Source organism: Eucalyptus grandis, chromosome 3, assembly GCF_016545825.1.
Source record: "Eucalyptus grandis isolate ANBG69807.140 chromosome 3, ASM1654582v1, whole genome shotgun sequence".
NCBI lineage: Eukaryota > Viridiplantae > Streptophyta > Magnoliopsida > Myrtales > Myrtaceae > Eucalyptus > Eucalyptus grandis.
Window position 1 is genome coordinate 30,031,008 of NC_052614.1, and position 24,232 is coordinate 30,055,239.

Genomic DNA, 24,232 nt, shown 5'->3' on the forward strand with positions numbered 1-24,232 from the left:
ATCCTCATCGGCTATCAACAATGGCGTGTAGAAGCAACTGCTGCATTGTCTCCAACTTGGTGCAAATCCCGATTTGACACTGCCAAAACAGGAAAAAATATACCAGCGGACGGCTCACGATCATCAACCTCCATGTCATCCGGATATGATTATGATGTCTTCCTGAGTTTTAGGGGCCGAGATACTCGCTCGGGCATTACAAATTTCCTCTATACCAGATTGCTAGGTGCTAGAATCCACACATTTAAGGACGATGAAGAACTCCGAGTTGGAGAGGAGTTTGGTCCTGAGTTGCTCACAGCTATCAGCCAATCAAAAATTGCAATTCCCATCTTTTCCAAGGGCTACGCCTCTAGTAAATGGTGTCTAAATGAGTTGGTCCAAATGGTGGAGTGTAGTAAAACAAGGAGACAGAAGATTATGCCCATTTTTTATGATGTTACTCCGGCAGAGGTCCGACATCAAATTGGGTCTTATGAAGAAGCCTTTCTTTCGCATAAGGAGAAATTTGGTGCGAACGTCGATAAGTGGAAAGCTGCTCTCAACCATGTTGCCAATCTAAATGGATGGGTCAATTCGAAGGAGAATAGGTATGTCATTTTCTGGGTTATCATTTTGGCGCAGTTTTCCAAAATATTACCTTGTTCTTCTAATTATGTTTTCCATTTTCCTTCCATAATATTAGAGGTGAAGGAGAACTAGTAGAGGAGATTGTCGAGAAGGTTATAGATGAGTTGAAAACGGCTTATCTACTAGTGACAGACTGCTTAGTCGGAGTTGAAAATCATGTGAAGGAAATCGATACAATGATGTGTGGTGAGTCGGAGGATATAAGAATTCTTGGAATCCATGGTATGGGGGTGTAGGAAAGACTACTCTTGCCAAAATTATCTACAACCGGCTATTACATCATTTTGAAGCTTGTTGCTTCCTTTCCAACATCAGGGAGACTTCAGAGCTAAAGGGCATCGAAGGTTTGCAGAATAAACTAATCTATGACGTTCTCAAGAAGAAATGGGCAAACATTAGCAATGTTGAGGAAGGAATCAAGATAATAAAAGAAAGGTTATGTGGTAAAAAGGTTTTGTTGCTACTTGATGATGTTGATCAAATGACTCATTGGGATGCACTGATTGGAAAACCTGCTCGGTTCAGTTTAGGAAGTAGAATTATCATAACTAGTAGGAACAGGGATATTATTGATGTTCCTGAGGTTTGTTATCCATATGAGCTTATGAGTTTGGACTTCAATCAATCTCTTCAACTTTTTTGCAAACATGCTTTTTGGAGAGACTATCCTTTGGATGAGTATGTTGCTTTCTCCACTGAAGTGGTCAAAAGTACAGGAGGTCTTCCACTTGCTCTAGAGGCTATAGGTAAACTACTTCGGCACAGAAGCAAAGATGTTTGGGATGTGATATTGAAGAAGTTGAAACAAGTTCCTCTCAGTGAAGTAAAACGAAAGTTAAAAATAAGTTATGATACATTGGATGATTGTCAAAAGCATATCTTTCTTGAGATAGCTTGTCTTTTTGCTGGATTTGATCAAAGGATAGTGCTCCACTCATGGAAAGATTCCAATCTTTTCCCAAAGGAATGTCTTGAAGTCCTCCAGCAAATTTCTTTAATAAAAATCAGTGAAGACAATAAGTTATGGATGCATGATCAGTTAAGAGGCCTTGGTACAGACATTGTTCGTCGAGAATGTGATAAGGAACGGAAAAAAAAAAAAGACTCAGTTGGGGAACCATCTGGAAGGTTTGGACGTGTTGATGGAAACGAAGGTAAATTTGCATTTCAATTACTTTATCCTCATCAAGCAGATGAATTTCGAGCCTTTAGTGTTTGCTCAATTCTATGTAAGGGAAGTTTTTTTCTCATCATATTGTTGTAACTCGTTTTTTGTTTATACTAGTGTTATCTTTCGTGTTTTGAAAAACAATTATATTTGTTCAATATAATATACTTAAGCTTTTTTGTTTTACTGTCTCAGGGAACAAAAAAAATTCAAGCTCTCTGTCGAAAATTTGATGCTCAGTCGCTCTACAATTTTGTAAATGAAGAAGTTGAGAGGCTATCTAATCTAAGATACCCTGAAGTGCGGATTTTCCAGGACAACTGGCCTTCAAATGATGGAGTTTATGTAGATTCGACATGTTTACTATTGAGTAAGATAGGTATTTGTGTTTGTCAGCTAGGTAGACAATTCTTTTTGCCATCCCTTCAACAATGACAATAACAGACATCCAAACAAGAGTTGATTAGGTCATCCTCTTATCATGAACTAATTAGAGTTTTACTGGCTATGCACACTCCATAATCTTCTTGCACTTGATAAAACCAAACAGCATTTTGGGAGGTCAAGCCAATGGTTTTCTCAACGCTTGGTGAGAGGATTAACAAAAGCTGGACACTTAGAGTGTCAAAACTTGACACGGGGATACTTGAGTGCAAAAGTTTGGAAATATACAGTGAAGAAGAAGGAGAAGAAGAAGGAGGAGGAGGAGAAGAAGGAGAAGGAGGAGGAGAAGAATGAGAAGAAGAAGAAGAAGAAGAAGAAGAAGAAGAAGTAGAAGAAGAAGGAGGAGAAGAAGAAGAAGGAGGAGGAGAAGGAGGAGGAGGAGAAGAAGAAGAAGCAGCAAAAGGAGGAGGAGGAGCAGGAGGAGAAGAAGGAGGAGGAGGAGAAGAAGGAGAAGGAGGAGGAGAAGAATGAGAAGAAGAAGTAGAAGAAGAAGGAGAAGGAGGAGAAGAAGAAGAAGGAGGAGGAGAAGGAGGAGGAGCGGGAGCAGGAGGAGAAGAAGGAGGAGCAGGAGGAGAAGGAGAAGAAGGAGAAGGAGAAGGAGGAGAAGAAGGTTTGTTGGCTTTTGGCTAGGGCTCGGCATTGCCAATCGACCCTCCTCCCATCGTTGTTGGCCTTTCCTGGCGACTGTGGTGAGGGGGCGGTGAGGACTTGCACACCTGCAAATTTTTCTTTTTCTCTTTAAATACTTTAATTTTAAATTTAATTTAATTAGTATTCAGGTTAAAATTCAAATTGGGGACAAAACGACATCATTTTGACTCTTCTTTGTTAATTTAGCTTTTTGGTGAGCCATGTAGGCAAATTATATTAATAAAACATTGCTACGTAGGATTTTTGTTATGGTTGTTGGACTTGGCATTCATATGTCCCAATTTAAAAAGAGAAAAGAAAAGTGGTACTTAAGTATATCTTTGGTAACTTTTGACACTTAAGTGTCCTCTCATGTTAAGTTTTGATACTTGCATTGTTCTTTTGTCAATGATTAACCATTTCGCCGTCTCCATGTGGAAGACCCTAACTTATGACATGACTCGCATTTTAAGTAAACTCACTGGTTGCATTTATGTTGTGTTATGGATGGGGAAAACTTAAATAGTCATAAGCACTCATTCCTTATATGTAGAGTGAGGTAAAGAAAATATACCTATGATATCAAAAACTTTTTAAATGAAAAATATCTACATGCGTGTTAATTCACCAAGAAAAGTGAGCCAAAATACATGTGGAATTAGCATCTGATCAACCTAGCTACATGAAATTAGCTACATGAAATCAACCTAGCTACATTCCGCAATCAAAGTTAAGACTTCACATTGTTAATTTTGGTCACAAGTTTGCTTACCCAAAAATCAGCTAAATGGTTGCGTTTGGACTCATGGAGAGAAATATAAAGCAATTTCAATGAATTTTGTTTGAGACAATACCACTCAACACATTCGGTGAATCCAACAAAATGCATTAACACACCACATCATTTTGATTATTTATTGACATTCAGGTGATCTTTACATATTTTCAATATTTTTGTTTAGTTGATATTAATAAACTAAAATATACTTTTACAATGGTAACAAGTTCCAAATATTGTTAGCATCACGCTTTAAGATATATTTTATTGAATCTTGATTGTTAAATAAAAAATCGCACACTCTTTTTAACTTAATATAACATTTTTCTCATTTCAATATTTTGCTAGTTTGATAGTAATGATGGGGAATAACTCAAAAAGTCTTAAATTTATTATACGAATATTGATTCAATCCTAAATGTAGTTCTAACCTTTTGATTTTCCAATATAATATGTTTGGCTGACTTAGGTCGGAAATCACTAACATAGTAGTTTAACCAATGCTAGTCATCCTATGTAACACATCCTACGATTAGACACGTACGATACCGCCCAAAATGACATAGTCTTAAGAAAAGTTATAAATGTTTTTGTTCTCTCTCTTTTCTTTTTCTTTGGGGGGTTTAAGCGTATCGAGGCCTTAAAACTTGTTATAAAAATGCAATTAATCATAAAAATTTTAAAAAGTGCAATCAAGTTTCAAAATTTGTTAAATTGGTACAATCAAGTCCCTCCATTAACTCCATTCAAATTTGCTAACAGAAAATGTTGACGTGTTATTTTTATTTGTGAAGACACATGGTGCCAAATTAGAAATTATTTTTGATATATTCAAAAATAAAAGAAAAAAAATTATAAACAAGAAAAAGAAAAAGAACATGAGAGAAAAAAGTGTAGCAATTAAAAAACATAAAAAACTAGCTTTATTTAAAAAGAAAAAAAAAAAGAAAGAAAAGAGAGGGAGAGAATAGAAGACCCGGCCTCCTTGGGTTGTCAGTGAGAGCCGGAAACCCCTGTTGGGTGTCCGCGAGGGCTTGGTGAGCGCTGCCGACGTTTGTTGCTCGAAAGCAAGGCCTTGCAGGCCCTTGTCTGCATCACACATTGGTGGCTGCGCGACATGGGGACATGGGGAGGGCTTGCAAGCGTTTTGTATGAGAGATCTGAGGCTTATTTGTGAATGAAACGATGGTTTGATATGGAAGACTCATGTTGTACGGCGATAATTTCTCAAATTTATATCGCCACCATCTAGGGATGCCGCCCCAAATTTTTAGCTTTGTGTTTGCCAGAGCCGAACTGGATCTCAAGATTGCTCCTTTTCTGTTCGGACCCTAACATCGACATCGCTCCAGATTCTCAGAAAGGTGTTCACAAATCATACGAATTAGGTCCCACAATCTGGTTCCATAAAGACGAGATCTCGAGGGGTGGTATTGGCGGCGTTGTTGGCGAAATGGGGTCGCACCCCATTGTCAGGGCAAGGCTCTCTCTACAGCCTCACGCTTGATGAGCTCCTCAAGAGCATGTGGAGTGTGGAGGGAACAATTCTTCACACTGTTAGGAAGTTTACAATTTCCCTATTTTGATTGCACACCGTGCAACTAGGGATTGCAAGCATCCCAATGAAACAAAAAGTGAGCCATGTTCTCATATCATGTCAAGAATTATCATCAATACTTTGAATGTTGTCGAATCATAGCAGTGATGATGGCATTGAATAGATGAAAATAAAAATATTAACTCGATAATGAATACATAAGACATATTGGTTTTATTCAAATGAAATCAAATCCATACTAAATATATGTTAGCACATTGGGCAGATAACATAATAGAAATCAATTTTCACTTTGCTCAGCTTGATACATCAATTCAAGTACACCTTCTTGTGTCTATATACAAAATTATAATTTACTTGATGCTTGCCTCAATCCTGATATTGTTGAAATCAGTAGGTAGAAATTTGCTACATTTGAAGTCCTTCACACAAATATATGTAATTATTTTACTCTCCATTCAATCTTTTTAATAAAGATTACTAATGGAGGAGGGCAAGTACTTTGAAGGCTTTGCTAGTTGCCTCAGCATTTTTTCTGCGAACAAATCTTAATTCTTAGCTGTTGTTCAAGGGTTTCAGTTAGCTTGCAACCCAAACCACCATAGTCTTTTTCAAGAAGGATTCCACTTCGATCATATCCTTAATATGACTGACAACCGACTCGTCTGGGGTCATCCATGGTTTCTTTGGTTAACCAAATTCGCTTAATTTCATAGAGTCAATGGGAAGTCGAGTTGCAAGTTACCTAGAGAGAGGGGAATATACTTGTGCTGATTGGATTGCAAACTATACTGTTAGATCTCGGGAATATATGGCTTATCATGATATTTCTTTAGGTGTTTTATCTAGTTCTTTGATAGGAAAATTTGAATGGCACCTTGATGCCTCGTTCATGTACGGTTGTGCCTTACCAATGCCTTGTTTAGACATCTCGTTTTGAATGTTTGTGCGTCCAAAAATATTTTAGTTCTAAACATTTGATTTTGAACATTTGTAAATCCGAAGACATTTTTAATTCGTTAAAATAATTAATGAAAGGTATAAAAAATTTGGAAAATCTCAAAATAATAAATTTAAAACTTGAATATCCTCAAATATGGAATTTAGAACATACCAACCAAGTTCTACCAATAATTTAGAGGCAAATTAAATATCACCGTTCTACACCAAATATCACCGTTCTACACCACTAACTTACCTATCAAAATGTATTCCCTAAATTCTATCACCTCAAACTTCAAGCAATCCAATTGTGAAAATTAATCCTAAATAATATTTTTGAATAGGGGAATTTATGGATGTCACAAGCAATGCTCCAAGGTCTTGAGTCTGGGACTACTGAAACTCAAACATGGCATTGCCGCTGCACTAGTTGGTGAATCTTCTTGACCAAAAATTCAAGCATCACCAAATAAATAAATAAATAAATAAATTCCTCTACCAAAGAGGATATCCCTACCAGACGTTCCCGTTACTTCAAAGTCTAATCCTTAGTTCTCATGCCATGTCAATCTCGCCTTAATGCCATTTTGGGTATAACTCAGACTGATAGGTGACTTTGAGGATTCACGCGTAACCGACTTGTGCCAAATCACGTTCAAGACATCTCGACTCATGGACGTCCTTAACTACATGAAATTGCGGAAGATAGATTATTCTTTCAAAGTACACGATTACTAAGGATTGACCTAGGGTCGTTCGTGAGCTTGATAACAATAAACGGAATCACTTGTCGTTCCATTATGTTTTTTTGTCTGTGAATCAACTTCTAGTCGTCCTTGAAATCAGCCTGCCTATTTACAGGATCGTCCTCACACAAGTCTCACAATCAAGTCGTTTTTCCAGGTCAACTTCTTTAATCGTACGAATTCTGTCCTTATTAACATTTCCTCTTTAGGTCAGTATCTTAGGAGTGATCAATTTCAAGTGAGATCAACTAACAATGTATTGGCGAAATTCAAATTCATTCATTCCTTAGAGGACTTGAATTTCAGGATGTCACATATGACCACTTTCCTAAGAGGTCACCCATTCAGTAGTGCTCCACTTGAGCATGCCTAATATTGGAATTCCAAAGCTAAGCATTGATGTTATGTTAAAAGGAGTTTCACAAGTTAATTTCAATTTTCACATATATCTCAACCCGAATCTCACACCTTCAAGTTATAGGTTATGTAGAGTAGTTATGTCTCGAATTGAAGATTTCATGGAGAATGTGGAACGTTCATGGTAAATTGTTGGTGAAAACATAACCGATGACATTTTTCCCAAGTACCTCGTTGGCATCATTACTTTTATGAAATCACTAAAAAAATTTCACAATTTATAAATCATCAATTTTCATACTAACTTTGCACATCTTATTTTCATAAACTAAAGCTTCACATTTACTAATTCCTATATGCAATTACCAACCTAAATTAAATTGACTTACCAACTTTTGTCAAATTGAATTCTTAATTGATGTATGAATTACTTACTAACAACTAATTTGTTCTAAATACACTATCTTTTCGAGTAAATTATCAACTTTTGTTTGCTTTGGATAGATCAACATCTTAAATTCATTCATTCTTTTTTTAGATATTACCAACATTAATTAGTGTAATTCACCATTTTTCGCATTCCACTACCTCCAATTATTGGGAAAAGTACAAAAAAAGTATTGAATCTATTATATTGGTACTAATTTAATCATACTTTCAATTACACTAATTCAATTTTAAACCTTTTTACATTGGTAGAAATTCAATCTATCTAGCTAATATAGGCCGGAAATTGCTGAGATGGATGCTGGTTATCCAAGTGACATGGCGAATGCTGATGTGAACTTTTCAAAATAATTTCATTTTTTTACTTTTTAATTTTTTTTTAAATTTTTTTCCTTTTTCTTCCTTTTCTTTTCCCTTGGATTGCGGTATCGGCCATGGCTGGTGAGGGCATCGTGACCCTTGTCTCATCGGGCAAGGCCATAACCCTTTTTGGATTATGGCCCATATTGACCATGGCCAACGAGGGTGTTGCGGCCCTCACCGAATCCGGTGAGGGCATGACCCTCACGACCCTCGATTGATCCTTGCCAAGCCATAGGTTTTTCCCTCGTCGGCCCTTGTTTGTGGCGGGTTGCTGGCCATAGTCAATCAGTTCAAAGAAAAGAAAAGGGAAAAGAAGAAAAAATAAAAATAAAAATAGTTAAAAAAATTGAAAATTTATTAAAAAGTTATTTTAAAATGTTTATATCAATGCCAAAGCATCCACGTTAGTAATTTCCGACTTAAATTGATTGGATGGACTAAATTGATACTAGTATGAAAAATTTTAGGATTAAATCAGTCGAATTAAAATGTTTAGGATTAAATTGGTAACAATGTAATAAGTTTGGGATTTTTTAGTACTTTTCTCCCCTAAAATTGGGCTATTCACTATCACTAGTTTATTTAGTTTTCAATGCTAACTTTTTCTTGCTGTGTACAAACTTTTATATGTCTTTCTTAGCAACACCTAAAATTTACCAACTCTATTTACAAATTACCAAAATTAATTAGAGTGACTTGCCAATTTTTCTCTGGTTAAATTACTAAGATTTGGGTTGCCAATACTCATTGAAGTTATTTAGCAATTTTATTTTTCTTTTAATGATTGACTTTTCTTATCTTTTATCAAACTTTGCTATCTTTCTTAAGGTATGTGTTAGAGTTATCAATTATTACATGAACCTACAAACTCTAATTGAAGTGACTTATCAACTTTTCTCCAATTAATATTTTCTCCAATTAAGTTATCAATTAATTCTAATTTATCAACTCTCGTTGAATTAGTTATCATTGTTTATTTTTCCGACCTTACCAACTTTTATTATCATGCTGCTAAATCAAGAAAAGAGTTGGCAAGTCATAAAAAAATAAAGGATGGTATTGGCTTCCTGAAGATTCAACTTTATCAAGCGTTAGGATAACGCCAACAAAATTATCTTCGAACAGTTTGGAGATACTCTCAATAGCGACCCCTTCTTCCTCTAGACTCTTATTTCTATCCTGAAGCAAGTTCATAACGAAAAAGTTCAAAACGTGGCAAGTTTATAACGAAGCAAGCTCAAAACGTGACTTGTTAAGAATGTATAACAGCTAGTGACTTGGTCTTAGATTTCACACCTAGAAAGATTTGATTGACCCACTTTTATTCGATTGGCAAATCAATCTCGATAAAATTTCTTTTTAAACGGAGAAACTCTTCTTATGGAAACAAAGACTCTCGTTGCATGGACAATTATAATCAAGTGGAGATTCAGCTTTTATCATTGAACGGTCATTAAATTTTCTTGATACAGATTTGTTCAATGGGTAGATTGGAAGATTGTTTGGAGATTGTCTAACTACCCAAAGTCCAACTAAACATAGCCTATAACAATATGAGTTAAAAATTAGGTTTAAAATCCCTTTTGCCACCTTTAATTGTGACTATCTAAAATTTCAGTGTTGTTTCCCAGGCATAATTTTCTAACCACCAGTTTCTGTAGCAGTGGACCATAGGGGTCATCGCACCCCGGGACTTCCTTTGTTATATCTGTTTTAACTTGTTATGTGATTCTCTTCTCTATCGAAATAAAAAGAGAAGAAAGAACCATCCAAGGGCTCACTTGGTTAAGGTTTCTAACTTTCATAGGGAGAATTACCGAAAAAAAGTCCTATGAATGTTGTATGTGTTCCAATTCAGTCATAATTTTTTTAATTTGGCCAATTTAGTTTTAGGTATTTTGACAATTTGCAAATGTAACGCATTTGGTCAATTTTCATTAGAAATCGCATCTGATGTGAAAGGGCCAACAATGGATAATTTTTGTAAATTTTAAAAAATTCGGATTTTTTCTTTTTTCCTTTTTTTTTCACTTTCTTTTTTCTTGTGTCCTCGCTAGCCACCAGCCATAGGCAAGGGCAAATGCCGGTGAGAGCCCCCCTCACTAGATTTGTCAAGGGTGAGACCCACTGAGGCCACCTTGGCCTAGCGAGGGTTCTCATTGGCCTCACCTAGGCAAGAGCAAGGGTTAACAAGGGTCACCCTCACCTACGCGACACCTGACAAGGCCACCCTTACTTGTGGCGGGTAAGATCAACTCTTGTTGGTCATCGCCTATGGCCGATGGCCATCAATCAGCCATTGGCAAAAAGAAAAAAGGAATAACAAAGAAAAGAAATATAGAAAAATTATAAAAAATTATCCATGTCAATATTAACTATGTCACATAAGATAATCAACTGTCATAAAAAAGTTTAGGACTCAATTAACCAAATTGAAATGTTGGATTAAAGTGACACAAGCATAATAGGTTTGGAATTGAAATTTATATATCCACACCCCCATTATTAAAATAAAAAGGAAGCTTTTGATTTGGGTATCCATCCCCATATTTAGAAAAATTCGTTGGTTTTCCTATGCTTTATTAGTTTTTGAAAAATATTATTATAATCAAACTCTTATCACCCGGCAAAAAAAAAAAAAAATTAAATGATAGAGAAATGCATTCCACTAATTCTTTAATTCAAAATAAAATCACAATCCATTATTTTTTTCTTCACTTATCCAATATTCGCACCACTTATCCACAACATGAGAGCTATCCGAAATTTCCGGCAATCACACATTGCTGCCAACTTTATATTATCTTTTTATAAACTTTAATTACAGTGTGAAAAAGTTTCGTGATTTGTGGGTTGCTCAACTCGATTATTCGTATTCACAGCCACATCTTTTCAGACGTCTATGCTGATTGCAAGTTAAAAAACCATGACAGCAACCACCCACGCGCGTTGCATGGCTCGAGGTCTAGTACTAATAATAAAGGAAACTTTTTGAGTTTAATGGTCACGTCCATATTTAAAAAAATAACAATAATTTTTCTAATTTTCCTATCCCTTAATCTCAAACTCTAATCATTCGTGAAAAATATCGAAGCAGTTAGAGAAATCAATGCCACTAAATCATAACACGATGACCACTCTCAATCCTTTATTTCAATTATCCACTAATTAATGCCATTTCTATCCAAAGACGATGCTATTTCAGGCGAGGACATTTTGTCGCCAACTTCTTATTTCATGATATCCTTACTTGAAATTTAAATTCAGTTTATTATGTGAAAAGCTTTCATGATTTCACAGTGATTAATTTGATTATTTAAACACTCACATACATAGTTGTTCGGATATCGATATTTATTGCACGCCTTAAAGAGCATGAAAGCAACCACGCATGTGCATAGCTTGTGCTCGAAATATAGTATATATGTAAGTCCAGAATACTATTTTTTCACTCTTTTTTTCCTTGCAAAGCTAACCTCGATAAAATATTTTAAAAAAATTGACAATTAAATTCCATCAAACGACCCAAGCACCCCCTCCCCCCTTGCATCACTCCAATAGTGTCATCATCCTTTTTATCCAATAAAAATAAGTAAATACTTTTTTTGTTCCTTTTTGAGGTAACTTTCACTCTAGTATTTTTCTTTTTCTTACGGATTTATTTAACTTTGCACATGTTTAGCGCATGCACAACACTATTAGATATAGATATGTCCCAAATGCAAACCATCTCCTTTCAGAAACCAACTCCGACAACGAGGCTGACCGAGGTTGACCAGGATTAGAGATAAAGATGTGGCCGACTAAGATAGGAGATCATCCCTTTTGTTTTTTTTTTTTTGTGGGGGGGGCGGGGTTGGGTTTGAGGGGGCTGCAATTTTTAATTAGGTAGGGAAATTGAATTGAATAGGAGGAGTAGGATCAAGATAAGGATCAAACGCGTAGATCTAGTTGGATTAGGATTATCTCTCCAATCTAATCTAATCTCCCACTCTCAAAGGACAAGGACTCATGGGAGTTATCTCCGGGACTCTTATCTCTTAAAGGCCATCTAATCTACCTTAGGATCTTTATCTCACACGGCCATCCATCTAAAAGGGAATATAGTTCACGACCACTCATTCAAATGGAAAGAACTTTGAAGTTTGGGTTCTAAAAGAAGAGAGGAGTTCGGTCAACTTGGAGTAAAAGACGAGATGAAGAAGCGGTGAAGTTAAAGAAAAGAGAAATAAAGAGAAGGGATCACTCGTCAATCTCTTTACAGGGATTAATCTCACAATTACTCTTGTTTCTTGAAGAGTTTGATGGAGGTGAGGCCTCAAAGGGACAAGCCCGCCGTCTGGAGAGCAGCCGTTTCTCTCCTCGCGGCCACGCCTCCAAGGCCTTGGTGTCCTTGCTGTTTCGTTTCCTTTGAAGGTAAAAAAGAATTTATCCTTATACCCAGAGATCGAATCCCATCTAGTCTCGAGTGCATGCCCATCGATTTGTTTCCATGATTTAATTGCAACCCTAGGGCCAAAAGCATGTATGGGTTGAGATTTACACGTAGGAATTGATGGTTTCATGTCCATCTCTAGGTTCCTCAAGTTTTGATTCTCCTCTGCATGAGCTTAATCGGAGAAAGATCTCACCAACTTTACCGCTTGGGATTGTCCTATGTTGCGCGGATTTGCGTTGGTTGAATTATATTGATGATCTTTTTACACGTTAGCGTTGAAACGGATTGGACTGATGATTCCCCCTGTATGCTTTTCATGTCCGGTTCCTCTAGGTGTCCTTAGTCACGGCCCCTTTGTCAACTTCCATTGAATTTGTTGTTATCTAACGTGTTCCTTAGTGTTAGATTACCCTTGCTTTGATTTCTATACAAGTCGATTAGGATTTGCTTGGTTTGGAAGAATTTTGATATTCTGTTTTGCAGAGATTCATGGAAAATAGGCCGAAGTCTTTGTCATTGATCCTTGCTTGCGCTCATGTCAAAAAGATCAAACCTTTACCGCTTTTCATGTATTCACATGGGCTATAGTTTGCTAATTCATACAGGTTAATGATAAAAACAATAAAAGATTGCATCATCATTTATTGTTTAATTTAGCATGTAGTGTATAGAATATCTTTAAGGCACGATAGTTCATTTTGTATCTTAAATTATGAGGTCATTTATTGATAGTGTTAATTTAGATTGATTAGTTAATTTCAGCCGCCTAGGGTTAGTACATTTAGAGAGACTTCTGGGCTTTATTTCGGTTTTGTAAGAGTGAATAAAAGAAAAGACCTATATATATATATATATATATATATATATATATATATATATATATATATATATATATATAGGATTACATCTAATTTGCATATATGGTTAGATAATTCATAAACAACCTTCTTTTAAGATGAGCGCACGAATACTTTTGATTTATAGTTCATGGGGAGTCGTGTCTCAAGACTTAATGGTGAGGCCTTGTTTAATTATTACCTGAGACAACTCGGGTTTTTTTTTTTTTTAATCTTCCTCATTATATATTTACTTTAGTTGTTTGATCTTTATTAGTGCTTGATTTAATTTTTAATTGCTTGAGCACTCATGCATATCTATTTTACATGTCTAGAGCACTTAGGAGTGGAATTCAACAGATGACATGCGAGTCATTTTCATAAAAGGAAAAAGATATTGAAAAAATGTTTAGATTTATCTAGCAAAATCAAATCCTTAAATTCACAAATCTCCAGTTTGCAAGGGTAAGATGCCCATGTTTTAATCCAGTTCTTAACTGGCCGTACGTTGATGCTTCAGGTTGTATTTGGTCGGGTTTGGTTTCCATATTACTTCACCTAACCGAGAAACATAATAGATGTAAGTTTGTTATGACCGGAGATGAGACTCAAATCGAAAATCCAAATCGGGGATTCATGGATGGTGTGCCTCAGAGATCGCTGATCTGTAGAAATCATTAGGCCTGGATGAGGATAGAACCAGCCGAACTTAAGAAATATCATTACTGATGCTTGCCGCATCTTTTCTACAGAAGAAAAGGGAAAAACTCTAGAAACACTTTCAAGAGTCAACTTCCTGGTCGGCTAGACTATTCAAACACCACATTGCACTCTTTTGGGGAGAACTTAAAATCACTCAAACTGATCATTTCTGCGGACAATCCTGCTGGTATTCAACAAAATACGGATCACCCAGTTCTAGTGAAAACTGAACCTATCAAACATCCAAGAGCTCTCCACAGCAAGAAGACATAAGTAACAAGAAAAAAAAGGAGAGGGTACGGGACTTATCAATGTAGCAAACCGATCGAAACTGGAAAACACCACAAAAGAAACCACTCTCACCCACTATAGTAAACTTGAACTGGAACTCAGAACAGTCCATACTGAAATGAAGCTCCTAAGAATTTACAACTGCAATTTGCAGGTCTCTGAAGGCCTTCCCTCTAATCTACTTTAGATGTAGTAAGCCTTGCCATATCAACAATTTGCTCCTGCAATGCAGAAAAACAGCTTTATTAGGTCCCAACATGAAGGGGTTAACCACAAAGACACTCAGAGCAAGCCAGAAAGAAAAGGCACGATGTCTCCATCAGCTGTGAGGTATTACCCTTGGAGCAAGCCAGAAAGAAATGATAGAACAATCATACTAATCTAGATGCCTTAGCCTCGCACAACCCAGATTTAATTCAGTCTTAACTATAATACTTGCAATAACCAATAACATGTACTGGGTTATTCATAAACTCGCGGAACAAGAAAGACCACCAAAATCAATCACAGATAATAATCATGAGGATAGAACAAACATCCAATCGATACAAATGATAGCACAATTCTGTCAAAGATGCTCTTGCTTCAGGCTACCCAGTCTCAACACACTACAATTCCTACAATAACCAATAACATAATCTTGGTTATCATAACCGCATGGATCAAGAAAGATAACTAAAATTGATCTTGGAGAATAGTCATTAAAACCAAACAGACACCTAATTGACTCAAATGATAGTACAACACATTCAATTAAGATGCTTTAGCCTCTCAAAAACCCAGTTAAATTAGATTGGCTATGATTCCTACGATTAACCAATACCACGCACTGGGTCATGCATGATCTTGTGGAACAAGAAATCATTACAACGGAACAGAAATCAAAAGGAGCAATACACATTAAATGCGAAATAAGAAAAGAAACAGAAGAGCAAGAGAAACCCCCAAAAACCAAGATCCAAAACCAACTTAGAAGACACTCGATTGCTGTGCAGCGAGATATAATTCCAACAGAACCTTAAAACGAGACTCCACCAGAAACAAAAGCAAGGCGACCTGCCAATACATACTCGGGCGAGGACCCAAGTGTCGTTCAATAGAATATGGAGATATATAAAGTAAAGGCTTCCTTGCATCTTGTTTTACACTGAATCCATTTAGTCCTGAAATGAGGAGCAGTTTGTCTTCTTTCAGTTGTATGCATATAAACTCCACCGCGTCGAGTCTTTGGCCGCCATGTCAAGTAGAGATGAGTAGATCAATTGGTGAAAAGGCAAAGACTTGAGCTCAAAAATAGACTCGATCGAACGTGAAATTGAAGTGAAGAAAAGTAAAAAAATGAAACTAATTAATGGCACGAAGAATTGCAACTAGCAGTTTACAATACAAATTGAAGATAGGAAAATTAACCGATATAGAATAAGGACCCTTAATGGTAAGATTGGTGCTGTAACCTTGGGAGTAGATTGAAAGTTAAAGATCATTATTTAAACAACAAAAATTCGGGATTGAATTGAGGGTTGGATCTAAAGTTTGAATTTTTTTCTTAGGTAATTAGCCATGCGTAGTGTGAAGTGGTCTCAGTGAATAAATATAATGGCAATGCCCTCCTTTAAGGACAAAAAGAACTGTAAAGTATAAAATTTTTGGAAAAGCTCATAAACATTGGGAATGCAATTGTACCTTTGTAAGCGTGATTTTGGATCTTAACCAGTCGTCTCTTCACTTAAGAGACATATCTTCTTATTTTCCCAAGAACTGAAAAATACCCTCTCTCCATTTCTCTACTACGCCCCAACATATTTTTGTGAGTCCGTGCTGTTCCAACATCTTTGATCTCAAATGCGCTTGCAAATCGTGCGCATAGTCCTTACTTATCTTCCATTCTGGCACACTGTAGAAAAGTTCGTGCCCAGACAGATTCTCCAGAGGTGTGGCAAGGACATACAGTTCCGATAGGTTCTTCAAGGTGGAGATATCAAGTGTGGTAAGTGATGGGCAATCTATGATGTGAAGCTTTGAGACACTCGAGGGAATCTGCGGAATGCATTCCAGAGCTTGGCAACCATGAAGATGAAGAGATCTCAAGTGAGGAAGCATACCTAGCTCAGGAGATAGGTTGGTCATGTGTGGGAGTGTCAGGGTCAAGACTTCCAATTTGGATAACCTACCAATCCACGAAGGCATGGGATCTTGCAGTTGCACCAACTCAGATGGGCCAGAGACATCACGCACTCCCATGCACAATAATAGTTGTTTTAGATTGATCAAGCTCGAAAGATCTGGCATTGTTATCAAAGATGGAGATGAGATCGCCAAAGAAGTCAAGCTTATGGGAAGTCTAGGCAAGTCAGAGATGCCCCCCAACCCATAGCACCACGAAAGTTTTAATTCTTTCAGATTCTCTAGACTTCCCATAGAGTCAGGGAACTTTGTGATTCCTGTTTCCAATAGATCCAACTTAATTAATGATCGTAATTCCTTAATGGAGTGCGGAAGTCTGCCCATATTCGAGCACCAATTCAAAGATAAGCTTTGAAGATTTATAAGTGCCCCAATGGAGTCAGGTAGTTGAATAATTGGTGTTGCATCCATTGAAAGCTTCTTCAGGTTCTTCATAACCCACCAATGCGGAATTTCTCGTATAGAAGTTCCATCAAGGAGAAGTTCTACGAGGGCTGGCAATCCGCCCAACTCTTGTGGTAGATAGCGGAGATCACTACAGAAGTTCAAGTTCAAGAAAACTAAGAACTTCAGTTGACCGATTGATGAGTGGATTTCAGCTAATCTTTCACATTTTTCAAGAATCAATCTCTCCAACTTTAAAAATTCAGAGAAATCAGGAGTCCTGAACAATAGCTCACACTCCGAAAGGTTAAGAACTTTTAATTTCTCTGCTGTCTGTAACACCAATAAGACAATTGTCAGTAAATTTAATTACTTCAAGAGAATGTAAACACTTGTAAGACTATTACAGAATTGATGGTACCTTGATATGTTTCCATCCGCTCCAATCATGAGTAAGTTTACTTCTTGAAAAATCAAGAATGACTAAGTTACTCAATGAAAAATTGCTTATTTGCAATATTCGCATAGGAGAATTATGCCAAGAGAACCATCTTAAATCTGGAAGAAGTTGCTTCTTGCCCAGATAAGAGTTCGTCAATGACGTGACCAAGGACTTGTTATGCCAAAGAAGTGTAACCTCAGAAAAGAGCTCGTCAGTGAGTTTTCGACTATCCATATGAAGGAACCTTAGATTTGGAAACGCTGCAAATCCTTCGAGAGTGAAACGATAATCTGACGAATCCTCAAACATTAGACGGAGGGCTTGGAGCTTTTCATTTTTCTGAATAATAAAACAAGAAAAAATTAACGAAAAAGAAGGCTACAATTAGCTAATTAAGAGAACAGATCTAGCTCTATCCTTATTTTGAGGCATAGATATTTTGAGGCATAGATAGGGTTTTAGATAATCGAGCGTACCTATAGTTTCTTAAGTTCGCTCTCATCATTCTCATGGACCAAATATGGAGAGTACCGAGAATGAGTTTTGAAATTTTAATTTTCTTAATTAAAAAAATGAATAAGCGGAATTTTAAAATGTAAACGTTGAATAATTGCAATTGCTTTCATTATGTAGGATAGCTCCAAATTACTTAATGTGATTTCTCATGCAAAAAAAGAAATCAAACCCAAGAATTACCTTCTTGCTTAGTAGTGCGTTCAATGCATCTTTGTGATTCCACAGTCTACTTTGCTTCTCTAATTGCTCACCACTTTCTTGAGAAACAATTTCTCTACCAAGATCTTTTAATTGATTGTGCATACACAATTTATTATCTTCTCAATTTTGATCAATGACATCAATTGAAGAACTTCAAGACCTTCTATTGGGCATAGACCACAATCTTTCCACATGTATATTACTATATTCTTATCATATCCAACAAAAAGACAGGCTATGTCAAGAAATATTTGCCTTTGACTAAGATCCAATGCTTCATAACTTATCATCAACTTACTTCGAGTTTTCTCAATGGGACCTTTTCTCCACTTCTCTAGGTAATCATCCCATATTTCTTTAGTTTGTCCACATAATGATAAAGTTGAACCCATAACTTCAAGAAGCAATGGAAGACCTTGAGCGATCTCCACAATTTCTTTGGATTGCTTTAATTTTTCATATGGAGGGTGATCTCTTCTGAAAGCATGCTTGCTAAATAGCTGAAGGGAACTATCAGAATCCAATACACCAATATGATAAATCAACTTCACTTGGAATGCACGGAGAACCCTTTCATTTCTTGTGGTTATAAGTATCAAGCTTCCAGAACCAAAGCAAACTTGCCCCCCCAAAAGTGCAGTTAGTTGACTCTCGTCGTCAATATCGTCAAAAAGAACAAGGACTTTCTTACTAGAAAATCTCTCTTTGATCGTCCTCATTCCCTCGTCCTTGCTATCAATACTCGAAAATGTCTGTTTTGAGAGATCTGAAATTAGTCGGTTCTGCAAATACACAATTCCTTTTGAGTTTGAAGTATCTCTAACATCAGGAAGGAAACAACAGTAAGCAAAGTCCCGAGAAAACTGGTTGTAGACTACTTTGGCAAGAGTCGTCTTTCCGATGCCAGCCATACCATGGATTCCCACGATCTTTACATCATCAGTGGCAGTGTCTATAATCCCCGTAATTTCTTTCACTGTGTAGTCAACGCCAACCAAGAAGTCACTAACCGCCAAATAAGCCTTCTTCAGCTCACTTAAAACGTTAGTAACGACCTGTTTAACTAGTTGTCCTTCGTGCCTAACGATATAAACGACGAGAGAGGGGCCAAGGCAAAGTAGAAAGTATGTTAGAATCGACAAGCTGAAATCTATGACATTAGGAATTGATAGCAGTCAGTGGAAGCCAGATGATGTAACAAGAAGTGCAACCGCAGATGGAACATAACACATTGCACACGTCAGAAAGAATAATTTTAAGGACATGCTAGGAAGATGTTCAAATCAAATTACAGAACGTGATCACTATATCTTGCTAATAAGAAAAAGGCCATGCTAATATAACAGCACGTTATTCTCTAGGAATAACGGTGCATTTTGGACCGCCAACACTCTACCAAATGACGGGCAGCCGGCAACAATAAGTAGTGCAATTAGCTTTCTATCATATACTGGCTTTCATCTACAAATATCTTTGCCTAGTTTCATATAAACCATGGATGGCATATTTTGATCGCTACCTAGGCTTAGAACTTTTTACCAGTGAAGCAAAAGAAAAATATGGATTATACGAGAAAAAATTACACCCATAATTGCACCGTATTAAATGTTCATTAACTTTGCAAAAAAATCTGTAATATTTGAGAATTGATATATTAATCCCTTGATATTTTAGTCAACTCTTCATCGAAAAAGAAACCTTATCACCTTCTCATTGTCTATGACTCTTGTTTGCATCAAACAAGGAACACCATCTCACACATGATCGAATTAAGTCACTCTTGTCACATAATCCAAAATTTATTTGACAGCTTGGAAAGTAAAAATAATTCTCATTCCTTTCACATGCCTAAAACTAATGGGCTATCACCTTCTCATTTTCCTAAGAAGAAAAAAGGCTGATGATTTTTACGGTCACTTCTGATGTTTAAACGAGGGGAGTGGTTAGCATGACCATCCACTGCATAATAACAGTGGAACGGTCAAAGGCTAGCCACAAATCTTTTGAAAAAACCGGTAACTGGTTTCCATTTTTGACCCCGTAATTCCGTTCTTTTTTTTTTTTTTTTTTTTGACTTCTATGTTTCTTTAAATACTGAAATATAAATAATTAAATACCAATAACAAGCTCAAATTTAGGGACAAAATCAGAAGGATGCCCACGGAATCAATTTTCTTGAATATGATGAAAAATTATTTAAAAGATAAAAAATATTATAGCTTACTAAAATAATTGTGAATATCAGTAAAAAAATTGTTAAATTTAAAAGATAAAAAATACTTGAAACATTAGCTTCTCATTTAAAGATGAAAATCATTGCATAATGAAATAGTTCATCATTCCTTTCACTCAAATTAAATTGTTCTAGAAGGACTTTCCCATGACCTAAATTTAGACACTTGATATCGATTATGCATAAAATAAATGAATTAAAGAAATTATCAAAATAAGAATAATGAATCAGTAGAGATTCCAAAAAAAAAAAAAAAAAATCAGTAGGGACAAAATGAATTTTTTAAATAAAAAAGCTATAAGAAGAGAACAAATTTCTTGTTTTATTTAAAGAAGCAAATCATAGTGAAAATTTCAAGAAAAATGATTCAGTGTGGCCTATTCTGATTTTGTCTCTAAAATTTGAGGTTGCAATAAAGAACGTAGAAGTCGAAAATATTAAGAAGAAGAAAACATGGATTCAATGATTAAACTGGTTCAGGAAGTCCACCGGTTTCCTCCGAAAGGATTTGTGGCTGGCCTTTGACCGTCCCATTGTCATTTTATAGTGGACGGGCGCGCATGCATTTTCCTTATACAAGCTTCTCCTTCTCGAAATAGCCTTACGATTATCATATAGTAAACGTCTCCCGTCTCATGAACAATAAACAAGAGATCAAACTGGAAGGTTGACACGTTACTGAAACGAAGGGAACCAGCGTAGCTACAACTGAAAAGCATTTATACTTAAATATCATGGTCTCCTGCATTTTGGCATTCATCAAGGGTGGAGGATAATTACGTACCGGTTAGCTATGTTCTCTATGTTCCACCCCTTTAACCCGCCAATCTCATTGAGAGCAGCTTTCCACTCGGGGATGGTCTCCTCATCCACCCGCTTCTTCTTTTCATGTGAATGAAAGGCGTCACCATAACCACCGGTTTGGTATCGAACCTCAGATGGTTCGATGTAGTAGAAAATGGGCATGATTTTCTGTCCCCTTGATTTCTTACACTCCACCATTTGGGCCAACTCCTTGAGACACCATTTACTGGAAGCATAATTTTTAGAGAATATGGGTATGGAGATCTTCGACTGCTCAATGGCTCTTATGAGATCTGGGCCGATCTCTTCACCAATGCGGAGCTCTTCGTCATCTCTAAATGTCCGGACCCCTGCTTCTGTGAGACGGGTGTAGAGGTGATCGGTGATGCTGGTGCGCGTGTCGGGTCCTCTGAAGCTTAAGAACACTTCATAGTCACACCCTTCCATCGCGACCAATTGGAGAAAATTAAACACCAGAGTAGCACCAGTTCAGCAAAAGCTGATTTCTGAGCTCTATGAAGCCAAAAGTTGCTAGACAAGTAGAAATGTCACTGCAAATTAAAACGGGCACGACCCATTATGATTTATATAGGGGATCTCAAGAGAAAGTTTCTGTAGTTCCTTTTTCTTTTTTTTCTTTTTTCCAGGCGAAATATGACACAGTTTCTCTAATCTTAAAGGACGTTTCGGGGAACTTCACCTCTGTCTGGAAAGGCGGGGCACGTAGCCTATGCTCTCTACTTTCATTTCTGTCCGTAAAGGCTTAACCCGTTCCCATTAGCAAAGGCAAAGAGCCACAGCGAAAAGCAGTGACGAGTTAGATCCTTTCTCTCGAAAAGCAACGACATAGCCGCCAAAATAGTGGGATTGGCTGTTATTAAATCGGATTGTGCGATAATAATGCGGGTGGTCCCTCCTACCCTCTTTTTTGACTAACTTAAAAGTCATAAAATTATGAAAAAGTTTCATAGAATTTTGCGGATTAACATCTGTTTTTTTTTTTTTTTTTTTTTATACATCACATCAAATTGAGTAAAATGGTGAAAAGTAGAAGTAATTTCATGTCTCTAAAGAGCACCTGCCAATTTCGACCAAAAAAAAAAAAAAAAAAAAAGAGCACCTGCCAAAACAGAGAAGAAACAAAGGAAAAATAAAGCAAAGAAGTATTCCTGTTCTAAAGAGAAGAAGTGGAACTAAAGTCCAATCCACCCAAATTTGGTTGATAACCCCGTATTTTTTTCCCCTATTCTTTTCCATTATTCTTTCAGTCAATAAACGAATTAATATCCATATGAAATCATAATATCATAGATACAAAAAGCCGACTTATAAGATGTGATATACAAAAAGATAGTGCTTTTCGATTACCTTTTTTTTTTATCACTTCTTAAACCAAATTGGAATAAATAAAAAAAAAAAAAAAAGGACGGAGCATCTTGCTTTACAGTAAGAATATACTACAACAAAATCATGAGGAATCGATTAAAAAAAAGACTCTCCCGAAAAGAAATGAAACGTGCGTGGCACATTTCACGGTGACCGTAATTTAAGGGAACTGGTATAGCCCACAAATTCTTTTACCATTTTCATTTTCTTCCTTCTATGAATTAAATATTTTAGCTTTAGTGTCCTTTTTTAATCAGACCATCATTATGTTTACTCAATGTTCTTATTGGTCTTTTTTTTTTTTTAAGGTAAGATTAGTATTGACTTTTAACCGAAAGGAACTTTACAACAAAATAATCTTGGCACCAAAAAAACTTGCACTCATGGTAAAAAAATAAATCATTAAGAGTGGAAGTTGTCAAGAGAAAAAGAGAAAGAGGGGAAACCAAAACAGTAACAACCCTCAAGCAAACTTTACAAAGAAAGATTGACACCTCGGAAGAGGAAATAGAGGGATCAAGTCCTCAACTTCGTTGAATCCTCCTATTCCTTGGTGTGTCCACCACATTGCTGAATGTAGTAACCTTGTCCTTAACGGCTTTGATGATATGCTTTCAAACAGGACTTGGCTCCTAAAAAAGATGTTTCTTGTCTTCTAAATTAAGTGACAAAGGGCCTCAAAAGCAAACCGAGCAATACATTGGTTTTTTAATATTCATTTATTCATAAAAATGCAGGTAATATTCCAAACGATTCTCTTATATCAGTTTTTCATCAAATATGGACTCATAATCTTAGATGAAGCCTTTATCATGAGATTTATCTTTTTAAGCATTTAATTGATCTTTTTTTCATTCATATGCAGGAATCTGTTCCATCAATGTTTCTTTCTTTCATCAACTAATATATATATATATATATATATATATATATATATATATATATATATATATATATATATATATATATATAACTTAGATGCAAGACTTGTTTTCCTCCATTGAAATGAATTACCATAATTTTAGCACTAATAATTTTAGTCGCAGAATATGAGCAATTGTTCCATCGACCAAAAAAATTCAGCATAAAGATATTTCAAAATAGAATCTATATGTACAGTACGACTGTGATTTATTACCAAAATATACCTAAGAATTAGAGATGAGGAAATTGAAATTTGATAAGTTTCGAGTTATGCTAAAGTGACTGCCATAAAAATTAGAGGGATAAGCTAGCAAGTGAGCGTGCCACATGGCTTAACCTTGCACGTGGTTTACATATTTTGTAATATACGCGATCATGTAAGGAATCCTTTAAAAACACACTTAATTTTTTTCACTAACTATTTGTAATAATGCATTTCCTGACAACGTTAAACTTTTTCAAAAACTCGTCATAATCCTCAATTTGAAAAACTAGTGATAAAGTTAGCTCGAAAGCTAAAAACCTAGATAAAATTCACACATGAGCCTGCCATGTGGTCCAATATTGCACGAGCTATACCCACTTTCTTGACTCATTTCACCCATCTCAAGAGAGCAATATTCGGTAAGCTTCACCACTATCTTGAAAGGTCGAAAGCATTTCTCAGAATAGTAAAAAGCGGTCAGCAGAGTGGTACTAACCGGTCTAACCTGGCAAGCTTATCATTTTTCCCAAAAATCAATGTTGTAGCCACCAAAATAGTGCGCTTGGTTCTTAAAGCAGAACAAATCCTACTTACAATAATAATGTGGGTGGCCCCACCTATCC

General features: G+C 36.2%; 2 protein-coding genes across 8 annotated transcripts; one reads left to right on the forward strand and one right to left on the reverse strand.

The window, feature by feature from the left end:
* Positions 1-132: 132 nt before the first annotated feature.
* On the forward strand, positions 133-2,269 carry LOC104437130 (disease resistance protein RUN1). Its single transcript, XM_039309538.1, has 4 exons — positions 133-590; positions 686-788; positions 836-1,784; positions 1,994-2,269. The coding sequence occupies exons 1-4, from the start codon at positions 133-135 to the stop codon at positions 2,029-2,031; spliced, it is 1,548 nt and encodes a 515-aa protein (XP_039165472.1). The 3' UTR covers positions 2,032-2,269.
* An 11,756-nt stretch (positions 2,270-14,025) lies between these two features.
* Positions 14,026-21,664, reverse strand: LOC104437127 (disease resistance protein RPV1-like). Of its 7 annotated transcripts, none has more exons than XM_039309199.1 (5): positions 21,075-21,663; positions 18,037-19,137; positions 17,320-17,679; positions 16,014-17,231; positions 14,026-14,551 (listed from the first exon to the last, which is right to left on the reverse strand). In XM_039309199.1, the coding sequence occupies exons 2-4, from the start codon at positions 18,157-18,159 to the stop codon at positions 16,074-16,076; spliced, it is 1,641 nt and encodes a 546-aa protein (XP_039165133.1). In that variant the 5' UTR covers positions 18,160-19,137; positions 21,075-21,663; the 3' UTR covers positions 14,026-14,551; positions 16,014-16,073. The 7 variants fall into 7 exon arrangements, with proteins under 7 accessions (XP_039165133.1, XP_039165130.1, XP_039165132.1 ...); XM_039309196.1 differs by having other exon boundaries at positions 14,026-15,555; XM_039309198.1 differs by having other exon boundaries at positions 15,401-17,231.
* Positions 21,665-24,232: the final 2,568 nt, after the last annotated feature.